General features: G+C 41.9%; 1 protein-coding gene across 4 annotated transcripts in view; it reads left to right on the top strand.

The window, feature by feature from the left end:
- The first annotated feature begins 3,876 nt into the window (after nucleotides 1-3,876).
- The window catches only part of Cfap20 (cilia and flagella associated protein 20), a 64,560-nt gene continuing 44,070 nt past the window's right edge, over nucleotides 3,877-24,366 (top strand). For 2 of the 4 annotated variants that reach the window (XR_778831.3, XR_778830.3), the window contains exons 1-7: nucleotides 3,879-4,236; nucleotides 15,569-15,648; nucleotides 16,488-16,599; nucleotides 17,162-17,350; nucleotides 17,689-17,799; nucleotides 18,239-18,383; nucleotides 22,726-22,828. Coding sequence is in view for 2 of the 4 variants with exons in the window: in XM_010617206.3 (XP_010615508.1) it covers nucleotides 4,153-4,236; nucleotides 15,569-15,648; nucleotides 16,488-16,599; nucleotides 17,162-17,350; nucleotides 17,689-17,799; nucleotides 18,239-18,244 (582 nt within the window). In the remaining 2 variants the exon portion in view is untranslated. Of the gene's footprint in view, nucleotides 4,237-15,568; nucleotides 15,649-16,487; nucleotides 16,600-17,161; nucleotides 17,351-17,688; nucleotides 17,800-18,238; nucleotides 18,598-22,725; nucleotides 22,829-24,366 lie in introns of those variants that run through there. The other 2 variants (XM_010617207.3, XM_010617206.3) reach the window with 2 other exon arrangements.

Below are 24,366 nucleotides of genomic sequence, written 5' to 3'. Positions count from 1 at the left end.
TTTTTTTTTTTTTTTTTTTTTTTGGTACTGGGGATTGAACTCAGGTCCTTGCATTTATGAGGCAGGTGGCAGAACCACTGACCTAAATCCCCAGCCTCTAAATTATGTATTTTTGAGAAAATCAGTAAGTTTACTGTAAAATCTAAATGAAAGGGGCCAGGGACTTAGTTCAGTGGTTCCACTGCCTGCTTCACAAGCGCAAGGTCCCAAGTTTGATCCCCAGTACCAAAAAAAAAAACCAAAAAAACCCCCAAAAAACTAAATGAAAGAATGGAGGTCCATGAATATTAGCCAAATTAGCCTTTGGAGAAAAGGATGGAATTACCCTGTCAGATATTTAAAAACACCACAAAACCATATGAAAATCAGGGTTGTACTGATATAAGAACTTCTCTAGCAGTTTTGTTTTTTTGGTACTGGGGATCAAACTCGGGACCTTGTGCTTGCAAGGCAGGCAGTGGATATAAGAACTTTTAAGTAGTCTAGAAAAGTGCTCAAGAAGATACATATATACATAACTGAGAAAAAGATTATTTATGTATGCCTTTGATGTAACTGGCTTACTTTAAAGAAAAATAAGAATAATTTCCTACCTAATGCCATTTTCCAAAAGGATTAAATCAAATATGAGCTAGGCATGGTGGTGCGTGCCTATAATCCTAGCTATTCAGGAGGTTGAGGCAGGAATATTGCAAGTTTGAGTTCAATCTGGGAAATTTAGCAAGACTCTATCATCTCAAACACCTGGGAAGATAGTTCAGTGGTAGAGAACTTACCTAGCATGGGCAAGGCCCTGGATTCAATCCAAATACCACACCACTATAGAATTTATCATATATATATATATATATATATATCATATGTACATATCATATAATATATATATATATGTATGATAAATACACAGAGTTAGTAAAAGTATAGGGGTGACCTAGAAATGGGCAATAATGGCTGTAAACTTCTAAGCACAAATCATAAGGCAAAACAAAGTTAACTTGATTAAAATAAATATAAGAATTCTACTCAAAGAAGGACATCATGGATAAAATGGACAAATAACGGATCAGGAAAAGATACTTGCATTATTTAAAACCAACAAAGGATTAATACCTAGAGATACTATTTACTCTTAGAAATCAGTAAGGAAAAAAGAAACCTCAATAGAGACTTGGACAAAGGACATAAATAACCAATTTTAAAATAAATATATATGCCTATGAGAGCCAAGTCAGCATATTAGTAGTCCGAAACATAAGACAAACCATTATGTTATAAGTATTAGACTGGCAACATTTAGAAAGTAGAATAATGGTGAGTGTCAGAAGGTGACTGTGACTTCAGAGACCCTCATGCATTCTGGATGGGAGTACAAAAGGCCATTTAAATCAAATGTAATACATGCACATGTTAGGATCTAGCAATTCTGGTACTGAATGTGTATGTAAAAGAAATTCTCACACAGGTCCTTGAAAAGGATGTGGATAATGATGTCCACTAGTGGAGGAGTAGACGACAAAACAGAGGGAAGCATGCCTGGCAGGACTGTGCAATTATAACCAAGGGATTAGGTGTACACTCTCCCAATGGAAGGGTTTAAAAAAAATCGTAGTGCTGAACAGTGTCTAATATGTGTCTATCTTAGAACAAACAAAACTCCTGTGGCCGCCTGTATGCAGTTATACATGATTGGATGAGAGAGGAGATTGGATTAATTAATTCAAACAGACAGTTGGGGGAGCAAGGCAGGAAGACAAGAATAAACAATATACAGTTATTTCTGGATGGTGGCATTATCAGTGATTGTAATGTTATTTTTCATAGGTCCTCAATAAACCTATATTACTGTAGCCAGAAAAATATTAAAACTCATATAAAATAATTAAAATTTTCTGAAAGTTCTACCTTACTTTTCTTCTGATGATTAGCTATTTGATTCTACTTATAGATCTACTATTAGTAATTATTTTGCTAGAAAATACTATTTCATAAAAACTTTTGAATGGGTAAAGTTGTATACATTATTTCAATAATAATCATCATCATAATTCATCTATAGCTCTAGCTCTCTCTCTGTCTCTCTCCCTCTGCCCAGTCACCCTACTGGAGTTTGAACAGCTGAACCCACGGCCTTCAACATTTTCAGCCTTGTTTTTCAAAGTCTGTTTCTGTTTGTGTGTTTGTTTGAGACAAGGTTTCACTGTGTAGCCCAGGCTGGCCTCAAACTCACCACAATCCTTCTCCTGCTCAGCCTCCCAAGTGCTGGGATCACAAGCATGTGCCACCACGCCCAGTTGACCTCTCTTTGTTAAACCTTCTCTCTTCTTAACCCATTTTTCCCCCTAAGGATATTTTGAAACAGTAACAAGCTAAGTATAGTGTTCACTGACCTTACATATAAAGTCTCCAGCTGTTCAGCTTCTGTGTACCATCATGTTGTGCGCTTACCTCAAAGCCGAAGACTCAGAATCAAGCAATTCCTGCCCAAGAAGCAAAAGCAGAATTGCCTCATTCCTCAGTGGATTCAAATGAAGACTAGTAATAAAATCAGGTACAACTCCAAGAGGAGACACTGGAGAAGGGCCAAGTTGTGACTGTAAGGAATTGAGCTGCAGTATATTATTGTCTCTCAGAGGTCACAGATGATACCTTCTTTATCAGGGTTAAGGTTACATCATCATATAAAGTTTAAAAAATACCACTGGCTGGACAGTTGAATGTGCTTATTCAAAAATGTTGCTCTTGGGCCAGGGATTAGCTCAGTGGCAGAGCACTTGCCTGGCAAGCACAAGGTCCTGAGTTCGATCCCTGGTACCAAAAAGGAAATCTTACTCTTCTTTTTCTGTGATCAGCACTAGTGTGTCAACAATAAATGTTTGAAACCATTAAAAAAAAGTCTCCAGAAAGCATCCAAAATACTTTTATAGTAAAAGTTTTATCTGTACACTGTATAAGATTCAAATATTTTTCCCATTGTCTAGAAATTCTGTCTAGGTTATTCACATCAAGTGGTTGATGTGAAAACTGAATAAATTAATACAGGATAGGACATTTAATACAGGTGGCTGATACACAGTAAATTTTGCTGCTATAATGATAAAAACTGCTAAAATGATGACGTTAGCTGTAAACTCTTTTTCTGTCAACCACAATACCCAGCACAGGCCTGGGCACACAATATTTAGGTAGATGGTCAGTGACTCATGGGAGTTTCCAACATTTGGGAGTTTTTTCCACAATTGAAATACAGTTTATATCTTTCCTAACATGTTGTAGTACTGATTTTCTTTTTAACTCAGCTATTGTTTGCTCAAGCAATTCAATTTTGCTTTAATTTTATTTCCATATTTTTTCTTAATCTTCATGCTTTCTTGTATTCTAACCAGTACAATCAAGGCGACGTATTTTCCTCAGGGTATAGTTTTTGTTTGGTTTGGTTCTAGGGATTCCACTCAGGACCTTTGTACTGAGCTACATCCCCAAGTTTTTAAAAAATTTTTTAGTCTGTGACAAGGTTACAATAAATTGCCCAAATCAGTCTCGAACTTTCAATCTTTCGGCCTCAGCCTTTTTTTTTTTTTCTTTTGCCTGTATAACTCCGCCTCATCTGCAGGGGGCGGGGACTGGCAGTCACCTCCCCCTCATCTCGACCCTTCACCTAGCCTTGTTTCCATGACACAGCATATCGCTAACAACACGTGCCATAATCCTGTGTCTCCCTCCGCTATTTTGAACCAAATCTGGACCACAGATGGGGAAAATAGTCCCTCGGCAACAGAATTCTTTTCCTGAAGGGGCGGGACTAGGGCGGGTCTTATGGGCGGAAGGAACCGGAAATCGCGTTCCTTGCGCCGGGACTGGGCCCAGAGCTCCAAGGGGGCGGGCTCAAGTGAGTGGAGGGATCCATTTTAAACAGCAGGAGCCCCTCCGCCTCCATTTAAGGATAGGAGAGTGGTGGACGACAGTTATCGTGGTTTTCGTTCTGAGGTGGCACTGTGGGAGCTAAAGCTGGCGATCTAGCGTTCCGCGTCCAAGTCCAGCCTCCAGTGGTCGAGAGTTAAGCATCCCCTGCTTTTCCTTCGCTACTCATTGCTCGTATCTACTCCAGAGCGGGTCTCTCCGAGGAGGCTGTGCCGAAGGCCGCCGGTAGGCGAGATGTTCAAAAACACGTTCCAGAGTGGCTTCCTCTCCATCCTCTACAGCATTGGCAGCAAGCCCCTGCAGATCTGGGACAAAAAGGTCAGGGGCTGGAGGCAGCGGGCGGGCGGGGTCCAGAGTCTGCGCCTTCTCCCCTAGGGACTGGGGACCTCCACTGTTGTGGAGTTGGGCCCTGGAAGGGGCGGGAAGCCGATGCTGTGCCCTGTCCCCTCCCTGGCGTGACTGAGGTCCGTGGGGGGGACCGTGTAAGCGGTGGGAGTCGGGTGCGTGTAGGGTGGGCGTGACCAGGGAGTAAAAGTCCAGAGGTGTTTGGGTGAGCGGTCCCCTGACACGAACTTGACTTGATCAGTTCTGAGCTCCGCTTTCCCCATCAATCTAGTGGGGTCGATAGTGCCCATATCAGTATGAAATGCTCAGAGTTATGTGAGGAAACTTCTGGGTGGTACAGGTGAAAGGAACTGCTGTTCACGGGTTCCACAAACGATGTCCTATTTTGTGCTAATCACTAGACGCAGAGACTTTGTTACGGAAACCCTTACGGAGGCACAGCCAGAGCGCCCAGAGCCAAGCCAGTGATGTTTGGGTTTCATTCATTTGCTTTCTCACTGATCCCAGACAAACCAGTATTGGGTGGCCTTTGGCACGCGCTTCGCATTCACTGTGACTTGTGGTCTGTACTGTGCCTTCAGAGTTGGGATTTCTCCAGGAAAACTGCAAAGCCTTGTCTGGACTAATAAACTCAGCCTCATTCTCACTCGGGCACCCAGTAGATGATATTTTTACTGACTTCAGGAGATGGAGACTATAGTGTGGAGATCTAGCTGTGCACTGGTCTTCATTCTCAATTTTTCGACATTTTATTTCGTATGAAAATGACTATACCATTTTTATAATACAAGTTATGGTAGGCATGTTAATATGGAGCCAATGATTAGTTCCGCCCTCCTTGGGAGATAATGGAGCGGAGGAGTAGGCTGAGTGGTGTTTTTATAGAGGTACTATGGAGTAGTCCAAGTAATCAGAGTCTGTTAGTAATAAGGCCGGGAATTTTGGATTTCAACTCAGAGTAACTGTATCTTCCCTTATCCACAGATGAGAGCTTTGGGCCATGTAGAGGCTGGGAGAAAACTTGGACAACTTTCTGCCTGTTTGCACTGAAACAGGAACTTCTGTCCATGGATTCCAGAGGCAATTCTGTGTTCATAGATCAGCTTTGTGAGAGTAGTGGTCATAGTCCTATTTGCCTAACATAGTTAAAAGATTTGAATATAATGAGGTTGGGCCTTTGGATATGTAACAGTCTAACACTTCTCTCTCAGATGGTCTATGGGAAAACTAGAGCTATTACATAGGAAAGCAGTCCCTTAACCTTTTCTCCTATACTAGTGAAGTTTTCAGTTCTGTGGTTTAACTATATAATAAAGCATTATAAACTCTAAAAATGTGCCTCTGCAAAGAGAACTCAGAGTATATCTCGAACCATATAAGAACTATTGGCTTCCCATGTGCAGTTATGGGCAGTCAGAAGCATGGAGAGAGTAGCTTTGGAACTTGGAAATGAAATTGTAACAGAGGTGTCACAATAAGATGTGAAATAGAGAAGAGGACTGGATCTAGAAGAGATTTTCAGAGCAGGTCACTGAAGAATAGCGGTGGAAGGGAAGCATTGTTTTATGTTAGATAAAACTTTTATCTATCAGTTTTCCATTTTAACCCTCTGGACTTTTCTGTGGTGTGTGTTTTATTTTTCATTGTAGCTTTATGACTACTCAACTTGTTTACATACAGAATATGTTTACATACAGAATATAAAAGCAAAGTAACCATGGTGCACTGTGTCCCTTAACAACCGCCGCCAGAGGTTGGATGGTACCCTAATGACATAAACATGAAAACATTGTTAAGAGTCATTGGCAGGGTTACATGAAGGAAATTAAACAGACATTTTGGCCAAGAAATCCTTTAGGAGAACACACATTTTAAGAAAAATCCTCACAATAGCAAAAATTGATTGTGTGTTTCTCTTATTTCAACTAGACTGAGAAGTATTTAGAGGGTGGTGGTTTTTTCCACCTGGGAGCAAGGAGCGGTATGGGAGGAAATGGGGCTCTATTTATTATTGTATGGGTACTTTTTCTTGGGATTATTTTGAAGTTTTCAGAAAGAGGTGGGAATCTAATCCAGTCCAGGTAAACAGTAGGAATTTATATACTTATCACAGATTTATTAAGCAACATCTAAGTGTTAGATGTTGTGTAGACTTGGGAAAATACACAGAGAAAACATTTTCTGTGTTCCCAGGGAATAAAGCAAAGTTGTAATAAAGGCACAGTTTCATGGGGAGCAGGTAGGGTACGGCTGTTTGTATTTTTCTAGACATGGCTCTGACCTTTGCCAGTAGGTACATATTGACAGTGGTGCCTAATTTTAGTTATTTTGATCCCACAGAATGTTACTGTTCTCTTTTGAGCTTATGGAAAACTTCTGTGTGGTTTTTATGAAGAATAATCTTGAAAATTTAGGTTTGGGTTGTGTTTAATATGAGAACTGAATGTTCACAATACTGGCAAACTTGCAAACTTCTTTTTTGTATGGCTGGCTCATATTTGTAATTCGTGCAAGTTCCAGCACTCTTTGAAACTCACAGCCCCTCACCCTCTCATCCCATCTCCTCCTAAACACTATTTTCATGGACAACTTCAGTTAGGTCTCATGTGTTTCTGTGGCTCTGTACATCGTGCTGACAGTTTCCTGTCTTGTGCATTGCCCACTGGACTGCAAGTTCCTTAAGGGAAGAGTAGTGTCATTCCTGAAACCCCTTTGCTAAGAGTATGATCAGACATCTTGAATTTGCATCCTGTTGTGTATTCTAGTTGTGACCTTGGACAGGTACTTAGCCAGTTTTCTCTACTTCTTGCGGATATGAAGATTAAATGAAAATGTATATAAAATGCTTAGCAACGATTATGATACGTAGTTAGTACTTAGTAAGTCAGGGCTTGGAGTATTAAATATGGCAGGGAACTAAGAGATTTGCTCAGGACTAAAATAAGGAGTTTAACTGGGCCTAGCATTCAGATCCTAGGAATAGAAAGTGTGTACAGCAAAACCAGACTTCTGAAATCAGAATAATTTCATCATTGCACTATGGCTTCCTCTGCCCAAAATTCAAAATGTGGCTCGAAGAGCACACAGCCCCTGATTTGGCTCCTGAGGAACTGTTTCTCTCAGCTCCCCTCACCAGGTGCCTCCTCTTAGAAGTAGCCTCCAGCTCAGTGAAGTCCTTTTGCTCTTTCACCTGAAGCACTTGCTAGTTCCTCCTCCTTACCAACCACTCACCTGCCTTTTCATTAGTTCTAGGTCGCGTTTCAAAGACAGTTCTTCTGAGAGGCCTTCCTTGAACTTGTCCACTAAGTTAATTTATAGACACTTGTAGGACCTCTCCTTCCTTCTTCTCAACACACTTGAAATTAGCTAAAGATTTGGCTACACTGTTTCCTGTTAGTGACCTTTTTAAACTTTAAAAACCAACAGTTTAGAAGAAATTAGAGATATCTTTAATATTCCCTTGACTTCTGGGATAAGTAAATCCTACACTTAATTAAAGAATTGTCATGTTTATTATGGTAACCATTGCTCTCTGAGCCTGGTAGCATATACCTGTCATCCCAGTTACATGGGAGGCTGTGGTAAGAAAATTGCAAGTTCAGCAACCATCTTGTCAATTTAACAAGAACATCTCAGAAGTGGGTTGTGGGGCTGGGGATATAGCTAGCACTAGAGTGTTTGTCTGTCATGTGTGAGGTCCTAGGGTCAATTTACAGTGCCAAAAAGCAAAAACGAAACACAACAGCTTGACTTATAAGGAGACTACAAGGATATTCTAGTCCCAGTCATACTTGTGTAAAATATTGTGTAATTTTCTATCTTTACTGGTAATATGTCAAATTTACACAAGATTAATTAATGAAAACTGTCCTGTCTTCCTCTCCTCTCACCCTGTCTTTATCTCAGCTGCTTCTTTTTCTCCTTTATTTCCATTCCCTGTTCTATTTTTTTTTTTCTCCCTGACACAGGGAGCCTCACTATGTTTTGTAGGCTGGTCTGGAACTCACTATGTAGCCCAGGCTGGCCGTGAACTCATGGCAGTCCTCCTTCCTCAGCCTTCCAAGTGCTAGGATTATAGGTGTGCACCACCATGCCTGGTGTCTATTCCTGATTTTTAAAATGAACAAGTATCCCTCTACAAATACAAGTTCCTATGTGCTAGCTTTTAACTATCAAACTTTGGTGGTGTGAATTAAATTGATGGAATTTCCAGCAGTATAATTGACTGAATTTGGGCATAAAGTAGTAAGACGCTTTTCACTTTCCTGGGATCAGACTTGTTATTCTGAGGAGTAGCTTTTACTATAATTGGATGAAAGCATGTGTTTTGGTTACTTTTGCCCTTTATTTAAAAAATTTTATTAGTACATGTTTGTAGTGCGTATTGCTTACATTCATTATGTACTCTTGCCTTTGAAAGCACGCAGCTGTCCTGCATTGTTGTGTTTTGCCCAGAGTTGCCTGCTTACTACCTAAGTAGCCCTGTAAAAAGTATAGCAAAAGAAGAGAAGCCTCTGACTTGCTGGAGCCTGAAGGCGCAGGCTTTGAGGTATTGGGTGGTTGAGGAGAGCTATGCCCTCTTCTCCCCACAGAGGGCTCCCTCTGCCTGCTCTCTGACTGAGCCCAGCGCCTAACCCTGGGCAGATGCTTTCATACTGAAAAGGACAGCTCTAATGGCTTAATGTAAATTGGAACATGTGTCATTAAGATGAGGATGCCAGATGGCGGAGGTTCAGCTGCCTGACAGGATGAGTGGGTGGGGCCAGAAAAATGAAAGTTGGGGGAGGGGAAGGGAATGGCTGCAGCTCCAGTGTTATTTTTGAAGCACTCCTACAAATGTGGAGCATTGGCCAGCTTCCTCCCTATCTCCATAGTATTTTTTTCCCCCAGCTTGACCATCCTCCCTGGGGCTTACACTGAGGTGGGGAAAAATAAGTGCTCTTTATTAGTTGCCCCAACAACCATGGAAAGCCTGGGAGAATGACTGTAATACAGGCTTGAAGGTTTGTTCCTTCTTGTTGTTTATAGAGGCTGAGAACCAGTCTGATCTGTAGTTGTAATACCCTGAGAGCTGGAGCTCCTAGCAGGAGAGGGGAAATTGATAAAATAAAAATAAAATTGTCTCTAAATTATTTTCAGAATAAAAACATCAGAGGCCGTGCTTTTAAGAGTGAGAATGTGGGGCCGGGGATTTAGCTCAGTGGTTCCGCCACGTGCCTCACAAGCACAAGGACCTGAGTTCGATCCCCAGTACCAAAAAAAAAAAAGAGAGAGACAGAATGTGTCATGAATGAAAAAGAACAAATCAAAAGCAATTGGTTCTTTAGAGAGGGAAGTAAAATAAAACTTTTATCTACCATGAACAATAAATACTGACCAGTTCTTTTATGTTCATCTTAAATCCAGGTCTGCCTAGTGACATCTGAACTGGGAGGAACTAAGGAAAGGAAGTCGTGCTTTCTAAGGACATAGATCTTGGTAGATGTGTTTGTGAGAAGTCAGTCTGAGCGATGGGTTATCACTTCTTGGAAGACTTGTATAATTTGAGTCAGTGATAGCCAGGTTGCCTCCTCCTTTCCCCCTTTTCTCCTATCTTTTTAGCCCCTAGAGAGGAAGCTTTTAGCAGTTCCCTGTCCTCTAATACTCCCATCCCTGATTCTTACCTCCACCCATTCTTCTCTTCCAGTAAGTTTCTGTTAGCAACCCTTTGAACTTTCTAAAGGAGAAAAATTATAATTGACTGACAGATTAGCTTAATTTAGTTGCCAAGCTCTTGAAACTTGTGATATGGGAATATTTGTGGTTCTCTTCTTTGGGATCTGAACTTTTCCTTGAGCGAGATCTATCTAGTTTGTCACAACAGCAGCCATATTACAACTCTAGAGATGAAATTGATGGATATTTTTCTTCAAAAAAAAACACAACCCAAAAAACAAAACCAAAATCAAAAAACTTGTCATTTCCCCTCCATGTTACCTTGTTTTTTAGTACACATTAATTCACTCTGTACAGTCAAATTTATGAGTGTAGTTGTTATATAGTAATGCTAAAAGAAGCCTCTTTAGGAAGTTATTGAGAGTCCTCTGTGTCGGGCCAGCAGCCACATAGGAGTAGTGTTGTCTATTCAGGATTTACCTGTTGTCCTCTGTGAGCAGTGTAAGGTGTTGCTTTTGTGTGTAAAGACCTAAATACGTCATATTTGCTGAACTGTTTCAGTGAAGTCCTCTGCTAGAAACATGAACATGGGCAGAAGACAAATTTCCTAACATTTCCTGCTGGTGAGATCTGGCTTGAGTATTCTTTGGGGGTGTTAGGGTTAAGTCTATTTTTTGTTTGTTTGTTTGTTTGTTTTGGTACTGGGGATCGAACTTAGGACCTTGAGCTTGGGAGGCAGGCACAGTGCCACTGAGCTAAATCCCCGGCACCTGCTCGTTTGTTTTCTGAGACAGTCTTGCTTTGTAGTTTGGGCCAGCCTAGTATTCACAGAAATTTTCCTGCTTCAGCCTGGGTGCTAAGATCACAGCATGTGTCACCACGCCTGCTTAGGTTTGAGGCCATCTTTTAAAACTATGTGGGATAAATAGTGATATGTTGTCTTTTAGCAGTAGTAGTCTTCAGGCCCTAATGACTTTTTGAGGGGTGGTGCTGCGTACCAAAGCCAGGGCATATTAAAGGCTTTACCATTTGCCTACATTTGTAGCTCCCTAATTACTTACTGATTTTAATATAACCACGTTTGATCTTTGCAGCATACACTTTTATAAAGACAAAATGTTTATATTATCAAGAATGATTAGTGTTTACATCTTGTTGGAATACTGAGAGCTCTTATCATAAGGGCTGCATCATATTATTTGGAAATAAATTTTTTGATTGATTACTCTTTTACCAAGGATGCATGGTTTCCACAAAAAATTCAGGAGGAGTATCTGCCACTTTGGTTGGCGCATTTACTAGGGGAAGGAGGTGGGCAGTGTTGGCATGTTCTACACAGACCCAAGCCTTTGTGCTCTTAATCTCCCTTGGCACGAGGCCCAGAATTCAAAGCAGGAGGGCACTGAATGTTGCCAGCTTTGTTTGAGAAGCATTTCAATGTGATGTTTGTATCTTGAGAACCCAGGAAATGCTACATCGGCAGAGATGGGGTCTCAGCTAGCCCAGCATTCCACTTCTGGCAGTGGCACTGAAGGATGTTTTGTGGGAAGGTGTTCCTCATGCTGGAATCCTTCTGGGCTTTGTGAGTCTCCGCAGGGTCTCCAGCTTCCTATTACAGTCCGTGGTGGACATGTTGCCCAGGAGTGTTTCAAACCTCCTCAAGTATTCATTTTTGCCAAATTCCTGAAGTCAGCACATACTTGAATGCTCAGTTTATGCCTAGAACAATACTAAGTATTGTAGAAGATAGAAGTGAACTTAATTAGCTTGATCCCTGCTCTTCCTTAAGCTTTATACTTTCTCAGTTGGAGATGTAGGAAAAGGTGGACAGTGACAGCAGATGTCACCTGGGAAGCACCAAGCACACCACATGTGGGTCAAACTCAGTAACAGCTCATAGAGACTACTGCCTGAAGCAGAATACCATATTAATAATAATCCATGTGGAAAAATACAGCTGTTGGGATTAACACTGTATTCTCTTTCTGTACGCAAAACAATATTGTAATCAGATGGCTGATTAGTGAACATTGGAAGCTTTAGCCAGTATAAGTGAGTCATTGAGAATGACAGCCCAACACTGTCATTGCACAGTACCTAGAAAAAGACCACATTTGTCTGTCAGATGTACTGTTTTACAACTGGTTGATGATCTCTTCTGGGTGTTCAACAACTGAGGCTGGAGTTGAGAGCTAGAAAAATAACTGGGCTAAGAGATCAGTCAATATTTTAGCCCTGGCTTCCAAGGTCAACAAGGACCCAGGACATGAGGGACCTTTCCACAAGATCCTACAACTCCAGTGAGTCACCCAACCTCCTGAGCAGGAGGATTGTTGGGCCCACATTTAAAATATACAGTGCCAAAAAGGAGGGTCACCAGAGAGAGAAGTCTCTCTTTCAGAGAAAGCTACATGGTCAAGCAAGACTATGACCCATCCTAGCAGCTGATAAAGGAGCTGAGTGGCTCTGTACATGGTTCCGAAAGTAATGCCTGAGGAGACTTAACTGACCTTGATATATGGAGAATGGTTAATTTTTATTAACACAGGTCTCACTTTAACTTGATCTTAAACACCCAGCTGAAAAGTACTGTATAACCAAAAGATGTATAAAAATAATCCCATAATAATAAAAGGTAGATGGGGGCTCCAATGGCAGTTTCCAGCTGTACCTATAGTTAGCCACTGTTATGGTTCAGTGAGGCTAAAAAGCCATACTAGCAGCTATAAAAAAAACTCAGCAAGGATCTTTATATTCCTTAGCTAAAATTGTCCTTCAAAACCACCAAACTCATAAGATTACAAGAGCAAGAAGCAATTTAAATATGTTCAGGGACCATTTTCATCTCCAGAATTAAGGATTATTTTAATGTTACATCATTGTCTTTTCTCTTCCACTTTCCTTCTTAGTTTTAGTTTAGGATTCCCTATTTTTAATGTTCATACAGAGATTTCTTTAACTGAAATACTGAATAGTTTCTCTGGTGTGAATAACTATAATAGTACACAGGATCCTATTGAGATAATAATGTGAAATAGGAAGTAAAGGCCTAAAGGTGTAGGGAAAGTGGGAAGGGTGGGGGAAAGGTAATAAGGGAGAGGAAAAAAATATGAGAAACTGAAAAAATGGAAATAAAGTGTTTGTAAATGGGGAGGGGAGGAGGGGGTGAAGGGAGGGCAGGGACAAGGGGGAAAAATGAGAATCAAGACCAATTATGTAAAGGTACAGGATCCCAATGATGAATGTAACTGTATTGTATACCTAGATTGTACCAATAAACTCAATTAAAAAAAAAAAAACACCAAACTCTTCATCTTCTTACATCTAAGACTGGAGGGAAATTTTTGCGGCCTTTAGGTATATAATTCAGATCTGGTAAAGAAAAAAATCTTAAACATCAGACTTATAGATAAGCTCCATCAATAAAGTGGTCTAAGAGCTAGCTGGTCACAATCTGTTCCACACCCTTAAGAGCAATGTTTGGATGTGACTCTTTCCTCAACCCGTCTTTCCATTTAGGTGCTCTTGCTTTGAATGTACATGCTTTAATCTCTTGGAAAAGTGAGTTTATATTCACCTAGAGGCTGCCAGACTCCCTTTATGGGATCCACTAGATCAACCTATTAAAACCCAACATGACTTCTAAACAAGGTCTATTAGATTAGCTCTCTGGAGAAGGCCCCTGACTGCGGTCTTCCCTACATTGACCCTTCTCAGCTTGAAGCAGCTAGATTGAAACTTCACCTAGTCTCCCCTAATTGCAGTTAGGAATATTCCTTCAGAGGGGGCATATTATAGGCTGCTGAGTTAGGTAAAAATTAATAGGCAGGCAGGGACAGGCCCTTGAGGAAGTCAGTGCAGTACACACCAAAACTGGCTGGAGACACATCTGAAGAAGGCAAGACTTCAAGATAAAAATTACAATGACTAGACTTCCCTAAGGGATGAATGGAAAGTTGAGATTGTACTGTAATCGGTACCACCCAGTCCATTAAGTTCAGATAGGCATCGGACACCTGAACCCACCCCTTCCCCCAAATTATCCTGTTTTAGAAGTCATAGAGAACCTCAGGTTAATGATGTCAGCCATGTGTATCCTTTGTTATGTGCTTTGCTTCCCTGTTGGATCCATATTAGCTGAGCTGATATAGTTGTAATCTTACTGGTTGATTATAGTTTGACTCATGTTGTACCCACATTGTAACTTTGCTGTCTAGATCACCCCTGACAGATTATCCCTCCTGTCTTTCAGGAGCTATTCCTGTTCCCCAATAAACCTTTCCTACCTTTCCTTATAAATAAATAAGCGAGCAAGCCAGCTGGCCTGGCTGATCTTTTTCCCTGTGTTAGTGTATTCTGCTTTGTCTCAAGAGTGCCTTTGTGTGCCTCTGCTCTGTCCATATTAGGTACTTAAGAATTTAGTGCTTGAAGATAATTATTCTAAATATTTTGAGATCATTAATCCATATTCAGGATGGATTTCTCCTTAACATGAACTTTAGTGTATATGCAGCAAACAATCCAATAAATGTAGGATGAAATGCTACTATATTATGTAGTCTAGGCAACATGAGTCAGGAAAACAGATCAGAGAAGAAAAGGTGTCTGTGTGCCAGGGAGTACAAGGTCTAAGTTCGATCCCCATACCAGGAAGAAAAAAAAAAGAAGGAGGTGTCTGTGTGTGGTATAGATGAGACTTGAATTCATATTTGAAAAATTATAGACTAAGGAATAGATAAGTATGAAGAAGCATGAAGTAGGCGTGAACCCTATCCTGACTCTTTGGGTGCCTCCCTCCTTGTCAGTGGCATTCAGCATTTCCTTGACTTTGTGGCCAGAGAAGTACAGTGGTACTTTGGTTCACCAACTTGACTCTTTCCACAATTTTGGTTGCAAAACAAGTTGGATAAGAACCGAATCATATTCAATGGTTAGGTTCAGTGTTAACCTCATGGGGAAATTTGATTTGGTTCTTGTCCAGTTTGGCTGGAAACCAGTATTGTGGAAAGAATTGAGTTTGTGAAACAAAGTACTGTGTACATGATCCAGTACTCCTAAATCTTGAGTCTTCTACTTAGGATCTGTTATTTACACTTCCTGGGTGCCAATGTTCACATTGTGAAATGGATATCATACTACCTATCTTAGGATTTTTGTTGCTAAGATAATTTAGTAAGACATATTTAGTAAAATATATGAACATTCCTAATACAGAGTAGATACTTAATAAATGTTGGTTGAGTTTAAGTTGAGTTGGTTTCTTTGGAAAGAAATTTGCCCTGATGACAGATTGCTTGGTTACCTGCGATTCCTGTGATGACTGATGGGGCACTGTATAGAGGGGATAGCATGGTTTCCTAATGCATAGGCTTCAACATACTGTTACAAACTTGAGTGAGGTGTGGTGGTGCATGCCTGTAATCTCAGCTCTTGAGGGCCTGAGGGAAGAAGATCAGAAGTTCCAAGGCCAGCCTGGACTATATAGCAAGACCTTGTTTTTAAATAAAAACAAAAAACTGTCACAAACTTCTCTTTTAAGCCCTTTGGGCTACTGTGGTTTTCTTTAAGTGGTCCTGTTTGGCTGTTAAAATCTTTACAAAATTGTTGCCAAACATTTTTAGTACTAACTAATCAATTTTCTTCCTTGTAGGTGCGAAATGGCCACATCAAAAGAATCACTGATAATGACATTCAGTCTCTGGTGTTAGAAATTGAAGGGACAAATGTCAGGTAGGTTGCCAGCTCTGTTCTCCCAGATACATGGTCTGCGCAGAGGAGTATGCCGTTGACATTAATAACAAGGACTACAGAGTCAGGCTGCCTTGTGAATCCAGCTCTGCTACATAGAGCTTACCTTGGGCAAATTACTTAATCTCCCAGGTCTTATTTCCCTCATCTGTGAAGTGGGGATAATTATATGTTCCTTACAGGGCTATTGTGAGGATTAAATAAGTGAATGTGTATAACACCTAGTAGAGTCAAGCTTAGGACAGAGTAAGCATGGTGTAACTGATAGCTGTATTCTTATTTAACCAGAGGGTGGTGGGGTATTGTGCTGAGCATCCAGTGGATGGACAGTGTAGTTTTCAGTGCTGCCATGGTGGTCTTCATTTGGGTTTTCTGTGTCATAGCCTCCTTGGATCAAATTTGAAATCTTCTGACTAGATGAATGTCCTAAGTTCCACTGGTGTTTTTTTTTGGTATTCATATATTTTATTTTTGGTGCCTAGTCTCTTACTATAAGCTTTTGTTCCTGAGTCCTTTGTTTGTTTTTTGAGATCAAGTCTCGCTTTGTAGTTCAGGCTGGCCTTGAACTCACTGCATAGCCCAGTTTAGCCTTGATCCTCCTGCCTCAACCTTTCAAATACTGGGAATTATAAGCATGCACTGCCACGTATGGCTTCTGAGTCAGTTGTTTTAACCATTCATTGATTGAAAGGTCAGTGGACTCGTTGGATAATGTATATGAATCTTTTAAATCTGCGTTCCAGTTTTTCTTCTTGGACTGTGTGTTGTATGTAACACAAAGGAAAAAACACAAGTGGTTTATTGACATTTCCCCTCTACAGCACTACATATATAACATGTCCTGCAGACCCAAAGAAGACATTGGGAATTAAGCTTCCTTTCCTTGTCATGATTATAAAAAACCTGAAGAAATATTTCACCTTTGAAGTACAGGTGAGTATGTATGTATTAATGAATCTTCCTTGACCTATACCAAACGTTAGGAAAAAGTTGCCCTACAAAAATATTAACCTTTTGTTTTATGTTCTTTTCTTTCTTTACGCTGTAGCCCTTGTTATCATGAAATAAATTTAGTTTTAATATTGAAAATTTCATGTCAGGCTTTTAAAGAAACATTAAGCACCTAGAAAATCAGCTAATAAAAAATTTCAAAGCTTAAAGGTTAGCATGGTGTTCATTTGAGGAGTGATTATTTATGCTCTATTTTAGTGGTTTTGATTTTTCAAAGGGAACAATGTTTATGAAATCATTCTATGGTCTCAGAGCCTGCCAAGTATGTCATGTCATAAGCAGCTGGTGTTGTCTTGGCAACAAATAGGATAAGCTGTTACTTGCAGGCCATCTGCATCTAGTGTGTGACCTGTATCTGGTCTGTTTATTTTCCTCTGAGTTTCAGCCTTGGGAAACTGAGCTGTGGGAATTTTAAGTCCTTAATAAGGTTGTGTGACCCTGCCAAGATGGAGTTGACTTGACTCTTTCACTCTATTCGTCACAGGTACTAGATGACAAAAATGTGCGCCGGCGGTTTCGGGCAAGTAACTATCAGAGCACTACTCGTGTCAAGCCCTTTATCTGTACCATGCCCATGCGGCTGGATGATGGCTGGAACCAGATTCAGTTCAACTTATCTGACTTCACCCGGCGGGCATATGGCACAAATTACATTGAGACCCTAAGAGTACAGGTACTGCTTCTTTCACAGACAGAGCTCCACGTTGGGGACGTAACAGGGTATGTGTAACTGATGCTGGCTTATGGCCCATTAGATTTCTGGCTGAAGTTCTCAAGTCATTGTCCATGGGGCTTTGGCCTCAGAAGGTCCAGGAATATTCAGAAGTCTGCTCAGATATGGGTGGATCCATCAAGTATAATTTCTTTCTTGCTTGAATCCACCCCTGAGCGGAGCTGAGGAGATGCCAGAGAGATGCAATTTTGACAGCACTGTGAAAGGGCCTCTAGGAGAATCAGGAAAAGAGGAAACCAGTCATGTCAATCCTGTCAAAATGAGTCTTGCCTCCACAGATCCATGCAAACTGCCGCATCCGACGTGTTTACTTCTCAGACAGGCTCTACTCAGAAGATGAGCTGCCGGCAGAGTTCAAACTGTATCTCCCAGTTCAGAATAAGGCAAAGGTAAGGCAACCTTCCTTAGAGGAAGCTGGACGGGGCTAGGAACTGGGGAGCTGTGTCCTGGAAGTGCTCTAATCTGAGCTCAGCTGCTAGGCCTGTGTAGGTGACACTTTTGAGTGCCTCATATCATAATATGTTAGGTCTTCTTCCAGCATCAGGACTGAATCAAGGATGCCTCTGTGAAATACTCTCCAACTGCCATCTCCTCCCCTACAAGTGATCCTGCCCCCACTGAGGGCATGCTGTTGCTTCCTGCTCTCAGGCTGCCATCTGAGCCTCTTTGTCAGCCCCCAGTTCTTAACACCCATTAGGTCCCTGCTACCACATGCTTGCCTGTAGGTGTAAGCTCAGGGTCCACTCAGGTGTTGCCAGAGGTAGAGGGCTGGTGGCATTGGCTGTTTTCTAATAATGTAAACTGATGCCACTTTTTATTTTCCTTCAGCAATAACTGGAATGCAACTCAAGATAGACCCTGAACGTGACCCTTAAGGAAACTACCTTGAGAACAATGCAAAAAACATTTGTACTTCACTGTGCTATGGTCACCTTGTCATGGACACTAGTGACCATAACTCCGTAACTGCATCGTAAGTACAGTGGGGGATAAGCAGTGCTTTGAGTGATACATGACTCCTGGAGTTTCTCCTGCTGCCTACCCCAGTATGTGGGGAGATACTTTTACCACGAACTTAGAGAAATAAAGTTGTCCAAGAAGGCAATTTCAAACCAATATTTCTTTCTACAGTTTATTCTTTGTTTTATATATATATCTAAATATATGTATATGCTGTGTAATACTCACCTGGAAATAAAATACTGTATTCTTGGTTTGTACATTTGTTCCTCATTTGTCTTTTTTAATGATAAGGTTTTTCTTTCCTTTGTGATATGAGAATAGAGTTACTTCCAGTGAACAAGCCATATGTTTTATGCTCCATAAAAGAATGAGATAGATTTGTATATACTGATTTGGGATAACTTTCAAGATAAGCTAAATGGAGGGGAGGGGACATACAAACAGTGTCTGGCCAGTAGAATCCTCTCACTAGCATTGGGTACTAAATTGAGCCTAAGACAAAATGACATAATGTCCAGGTTGCTCTTAAACACCTTGCCAGGTGCCGGTTTGGAGCCCTTTTATATATAGGACTCAGCATTGGAATGGATCACCATTTCCCCTGAGTTCAGGTGGAGTACTTGCATTGAGTGCAGGGACCTGCAAGAAATGTTTCTTTAAATACTGGTATCACACAAGCTTATACCACCTTTCCCAGTCACCTTTATTCTGGGACATATGGCTCTTTAGCAGAATGACCCTGACACCCCTACACTTTGGGGAGCAGGGGAAGGTACAAACAGTTAAATTTGCAAAAAGTTTTAACACTATATGATGCAGCTATGTGACATTCCTCTCAATTTGTCATTGGGGAAAAGCAATCTGGGGACAGCAGAGCATGTATGATGCCTAGATGATCTTGACACAACTAGTATAGTGACTATGTCTAGTCAGAATGGGTTCTGTGTAACTTGTATACTTTTTGTACTAGAAAATTTGGGAGGTTCCTAGAGGTTTGAACCTAGGGCCTCATGCATACTAGGCAAAGCATTCTACCACTGAGCTATACCCAAAGCCGTAAATTTTTAATTTTTAAAATTAATTTTATTAATTTTATCAGTACAATTTACATATATGCCCTAAGTTTTAAAAAAGAAAAATAATGTCATAAAAATTTCACGTTCAAAAACAAGCACAAGCACGAGTCCATTCCAGATACTGTGGTCCATCAGTCAGACTTGGGATTTGCTTTCATTCCATGGGGATAAGGCTGGAATTGTGGGCACCAGCCATTTTGACTGGATGAAGATAAAAATGTGAACTCAGATTTCTATCATTACTATTGCTACCTTCAGAGAAGTTAAATGGCAAAAAGTACTGTGGGAGGCTGAGGCAGGAGGAGCACAAGTTTGAGCCCAGCCTGGGCAAATTAGAAATTTAGCAAGACCCTATCTCACAATAAAAATAAAAAGGGGTAGGGATGTAGCTCCATGTAAAGGGCCTGGGTTCAATCACCAGTACCAAACCCTCCCCCCAAAAGGTGAAAGTATCGTCCCTTCACATCCTTATCCTCCTGTGTGTGGTGCTCTGGGTAAGCATGACCAAAAGAGAAGGGCAGGACCACTAGGGTGTGTGTTGGGTGGGTGAGGAGGATGTTGCTACCTTATATGACTGACCATTTCTCAAGTTCCCAAGAGCTTGATGGCTCAGGTTTGCTCAGTTGAGACAACTTTACCCTTCCTCTTGGGTCACCTTTCCACAGCTGTTGCCCTGTCCTTTGAGAGTCTGGCAGTTCGCCATGGCGGAGCACCCCTCAGCCCAGTTGACACCTTGCTCTTTTAGAGCCACCTCCATCAAATCTGAATGTCCTGTTCTCTGTCCTTCAGTATATTAGCCTTCACACTGTGGGACTCTGTGCCTGTCTCCCTAGCTCTCTGGGTTACCAGAGGGTAATGGGTGGGAGTGGCCAATGACTACCGAGCTTCTTGTCCCGAGCCACTGTATAGTGAAGTCTTCCCTGAAATGTGTCAATTGTGGAATAAAAGATGCTTTTGTGGGAAAGAGAAAAATCTAAGTTAGCCTTTCACCTCATCTTGGTGCCAGGACATCAGTGAAGAGCTGGAAGTTCAGAGAATCAGGCTCTTTCCTCTACACACAGACCCTTTCACCCCAGGCACTTGTCAGATGGCAGTGGGGATTACCTCACTACCCTCTTTGGGGTAGCAAGTTTAAGCTGCTGCCAGATGCTGCAATACCCACTCAAGAGAAAGTGAGTGGGTGCTGAGGGCAGCGCAGTGGGTTATCCAAGCTGAGCCAGGCCAGTGTGAGTAGTGGCATCAGTGACTGCATGGTGCCTTGCCTTCTGCTTTCTAGCTCACCAGGAGGATGACAACAGCAGTTGAGAGGCCGAGGGAAGAAGGAAGCGAAGGGCAGGGCTGGAGGCCTCCTTCATGGAACGTGGGCCAGGATGATCTTGGATCACAGTAACTGGAGCATGCAGCTCCTTTGGTGTATTTTTGGAAGGAACTGCCTTCTAAGTGAATGTGTTAATTGGCATGAACTGGAAGGAAAAGCATGCAAACATCCCCAACGGCTTCTATCAGGGAGAGCAGGTCCACCACAGTGCTTATTTGCCACTGGCCCTATTGACTGCTTCCTCCACAGCCAGCCTAGCGGATGAGTTGTACCAGCGGCGTGTCTGAAGGATGCAAGTGTGCCAGAGGACATCCCCAGACTGGCCCCTTGGTGGCTGAAAAAGACCTCAGAGCTCTTGTCTGATCATCACCCACGTCGCTTTACTCATGAGGACCTGGGCCCAGAGAGATGTGCCTCTAAAGTTACAAGGAGAAATGAGAGCCCGGTTTATCTTAGGGAGTCCTTTGCCATCCCTGGTGTAGATGTTGACTGACTCAAAGACTGAAGAGGACTCTGCCCCAGCAATGAGGACCAGCCTGTTGTGTCACCACATAGTTGCATGGGAACTAAATCCCAGGGCTTGGGGCCAGAGGCAAAAAGCTCAAAGTTTGAGTTTCATTCATAGGCCCTAAAAAGTAATACATGCTCACGGTAAATTCAAATTGTACAAAGGATATGGAGTAAGATATAAGTTCCAGTTCCCACTCTTGGAATGCAAATATTTGCATGTATTAATAAAATGTGGTTGTCCTTTCTTCCTGCACCTAGTCTTCTAGCATGCTAGGCCTCTTTAGATCCCTGATTGCTGTCATTTGTGTTCTCCCAGAAGGCCGGCTCTGAGAGCAATTCTTTTTCTTCCTTTCCTCTTTCCCTCCATCTGCCCCACCCCTCCCTCCTTTTCCTTCTCCACCCTTTCTTTCTTTCTCTCTCTCTTCTTTTGGCATCATACTGGGGATTGAACCCAGGCAGCACTGAGCTATGTCTCAGCCATTTTAAATTGTTTCAGAGACAAGGTCTTGTATTACATTTCCCAGGCTGGCCTCAAACTTGTGAGCCTCCTGCCTCAGCCTCCTTAGTGGGTATAGTATATGCCACAGCATACTAGAAACATTTCTAAGAAAGGTGGCACAGATAGCTTGGTACATTTGGCTACTGCTTTACAGGTAGCACCATACCTTCATACTGAATGAGCCTGCCTGGAAAGTCAGGGGCAGAGGCTGCCCCTATCTACAGATAAGCACATAAGTCAAAGGCCTGAGGGCTGGGGATTTAGTTTAGTGGTTTCGCTGACCCGCCTTCTGCCTCATAAGCTCAAGGACCAAAATTCGATCCCTGGTTAGGCCTGACAAAGTCTCCATGGCTCTTGTGGGCCAGGGCTGGGCATTAAAAAGCCTAAGGCTTTGTGTTGGAAGGCCAAGCTTCTGCTGCTTATCATGCCATTGACCTCACAAAATATCTGTTCACAAAGCATCTAACTTTGGGCATGAGCGCACATACCTGTAATTTCAGTACTCAAGAGGCTGAAGCAGGAGGATTGTGAATTTGAGGGCAGCCTGGGTAACATAGACCCAGTCTCAAAAGAGACAAAAACAAAAACACTAGATAATAAATGTATTGAAAGCTTTCGAGGGACCATAAGCATTTTACATATACTATTTTACTGAATTGTTATAACATTGAGAAAGGAATTATTATTTCCATGTTATAGATGAAGGATCCAAAAGCATGGACAGGGATTACTATGTGCCCAAGGTCACACAATCATCCCCTAAGTAGTAGAAGCAGGTTCAAACTCAGGCTGTTGAACCCTAGTGCTAGGCACTTAAATCTCTCAAGTTCTTTGACCAACTATTTCGTCCTGAACAAAATTAGCCTGGTTCAAAAGCATGTGAAACTGATGGACTGGAAGAGATCATCCACGAACCAGCAATTATATCTCTTGTGTTATCTTCACACAGTGGTTACCACGCGGCGGAGAAAGGAACAGATGATGGCCAGCACAACACCACTGGTGAGCCTTACAATCAAAGTGAAGAATGACAAAAAATAAGGCACCCTACAGTAAGTACGATTCCATTTGTATAAATTACAGGGCTGGGTTTGTAGCTCAGTGATAGTGTGCTTGACTAACATGCATAAGGCCTGGGTTTGTTTCCAGTATCCTCCAAAATTTTTTCTTAAAACATGTTGTACGATCTAGGAAGGGGTCTGAGTGTGTTAAACATGAAGAGTGCTTTAACTGAAGGTGGTGGTGATGGGGTGGGGACGCACCTTGAAGAGTCACTTCAGAGCCTTCTGCAGCAGTCCTCTGCTTCTTGAGAAGTGTTTACTTATGGATTTTTTTTTAGTTATTATTTAACTTACACACATTGAGTAGATTCTGATGCTGTTTCTCAATTTTCAAAAATCGAATTCAGATTTCTTGACCCTGGCCTATTAAAATGCAAGTTTCTAGGGCCCAGATCTTACTGTCCCCAAAGTAAAAGATATATTCACTGTCTTAGCCAGTCTAGAAACCTGCATGTTAACACCTTCCAGTGTTTTGAGCAATTGTGTCACTTGGGAGCTTCTCGGAGCTGGAATGAGCTTCTCGGAGCTGGAATGAGCAGGTTGGTGAGATACCTCTGAGTGTAGAGAAAGCAGATGCCTCTGGGAGAGAGGAGGAACTAAAGCACTCCACCCCAGGCTATCTGCGGTGAGGACCTCTCCCATCCCTCCCTCCACAAAAGGCCTTAAGTTCCCTTTGGAGAGAGAGCTCTAGGATGTAACTTACAGCTCTATATCTTTTTCATAACCTGAAAATGTGGGCTCCTGTAATGTGAATCATAGAGGCCCTCCAAATTGTAAATCCACCTGGATGGTGTCGAACATCTGGATAGAGCATGAGCCTTGGAAAAATTGTGCCTCTTGGTCTCCATGGTATCCGAAGCAAAGCAAAACAGTGCACAGGGGGTGGGAGATGGAAACAGATTGAACAGAAACCCTCATTAAAGGAGGATAAAGTGTCCCCAGGAGCCCCCACTGTTTTATTGCATGAGAGTAATAAATACTAGAAAGAAATTCCATAGGTTCTCTGTCACCTGGGTTTCCCCAGTGCTGCCTCCCATAAAGTCCTACCCTGTGATTCTTCCTATTTCTGGGGGAGGGAATACAGTAAAATTCGTAGCTGTAGTAAAATCAGTCCATAAATATGTTACTCTTTGGGTTCCAAGGCCCTCTCCTCCTCCACAGCTGCCTTTGCATCCACTCAATCCTAGAGTCCTCTAGAGGCGTGGTACCTCTTTTGGTGCTGGAAACTGACCTTAGCTCCCAACTATGAGCAGCAGGGGTGAGTGCCATTACCTTCTCTCCAACCTGGCTATGGCTGCTGTGCTATAATGGAAATAAACCTCAGACTACAAGTACAAAACCTACTAGTGAGCATTCAAAGAGGATTCATTACATCTGTCCCGGAATTGGGGAAAGTGCCAGTTTGCTCTTTAGGTGTACTTCTACATGGCTGTAGGTTGTGTGGGCAGTAGGATCAGATGGAGAAAGTAAGACTAGGTAGGAATCCTCGGCCGTGTGTGTGTGTGTGTGTGTGTGTGTGTGTGTGTGTG

Source organism: Fukomys damarensis, unplaced genomic scaffold (genome assembly GCF_012274545.1).
Source record: "Fukomys damarensis isolate Sample0158 unplaced genomic scaffold, DMR_v1.0_HiC HiC_scaffold_32, whole genome shotgun sequence".
Taxonomy (NCBI): domain Eukaryota; kingdom Metazoa; phylum Chordata; class Mammalia; order Rodentia; family Bathyergidae; genus Fukomys; species Fukomys damarensis.
This window is presented reverse-complemented; position numbering and strand designations above follow the sequence as displayed.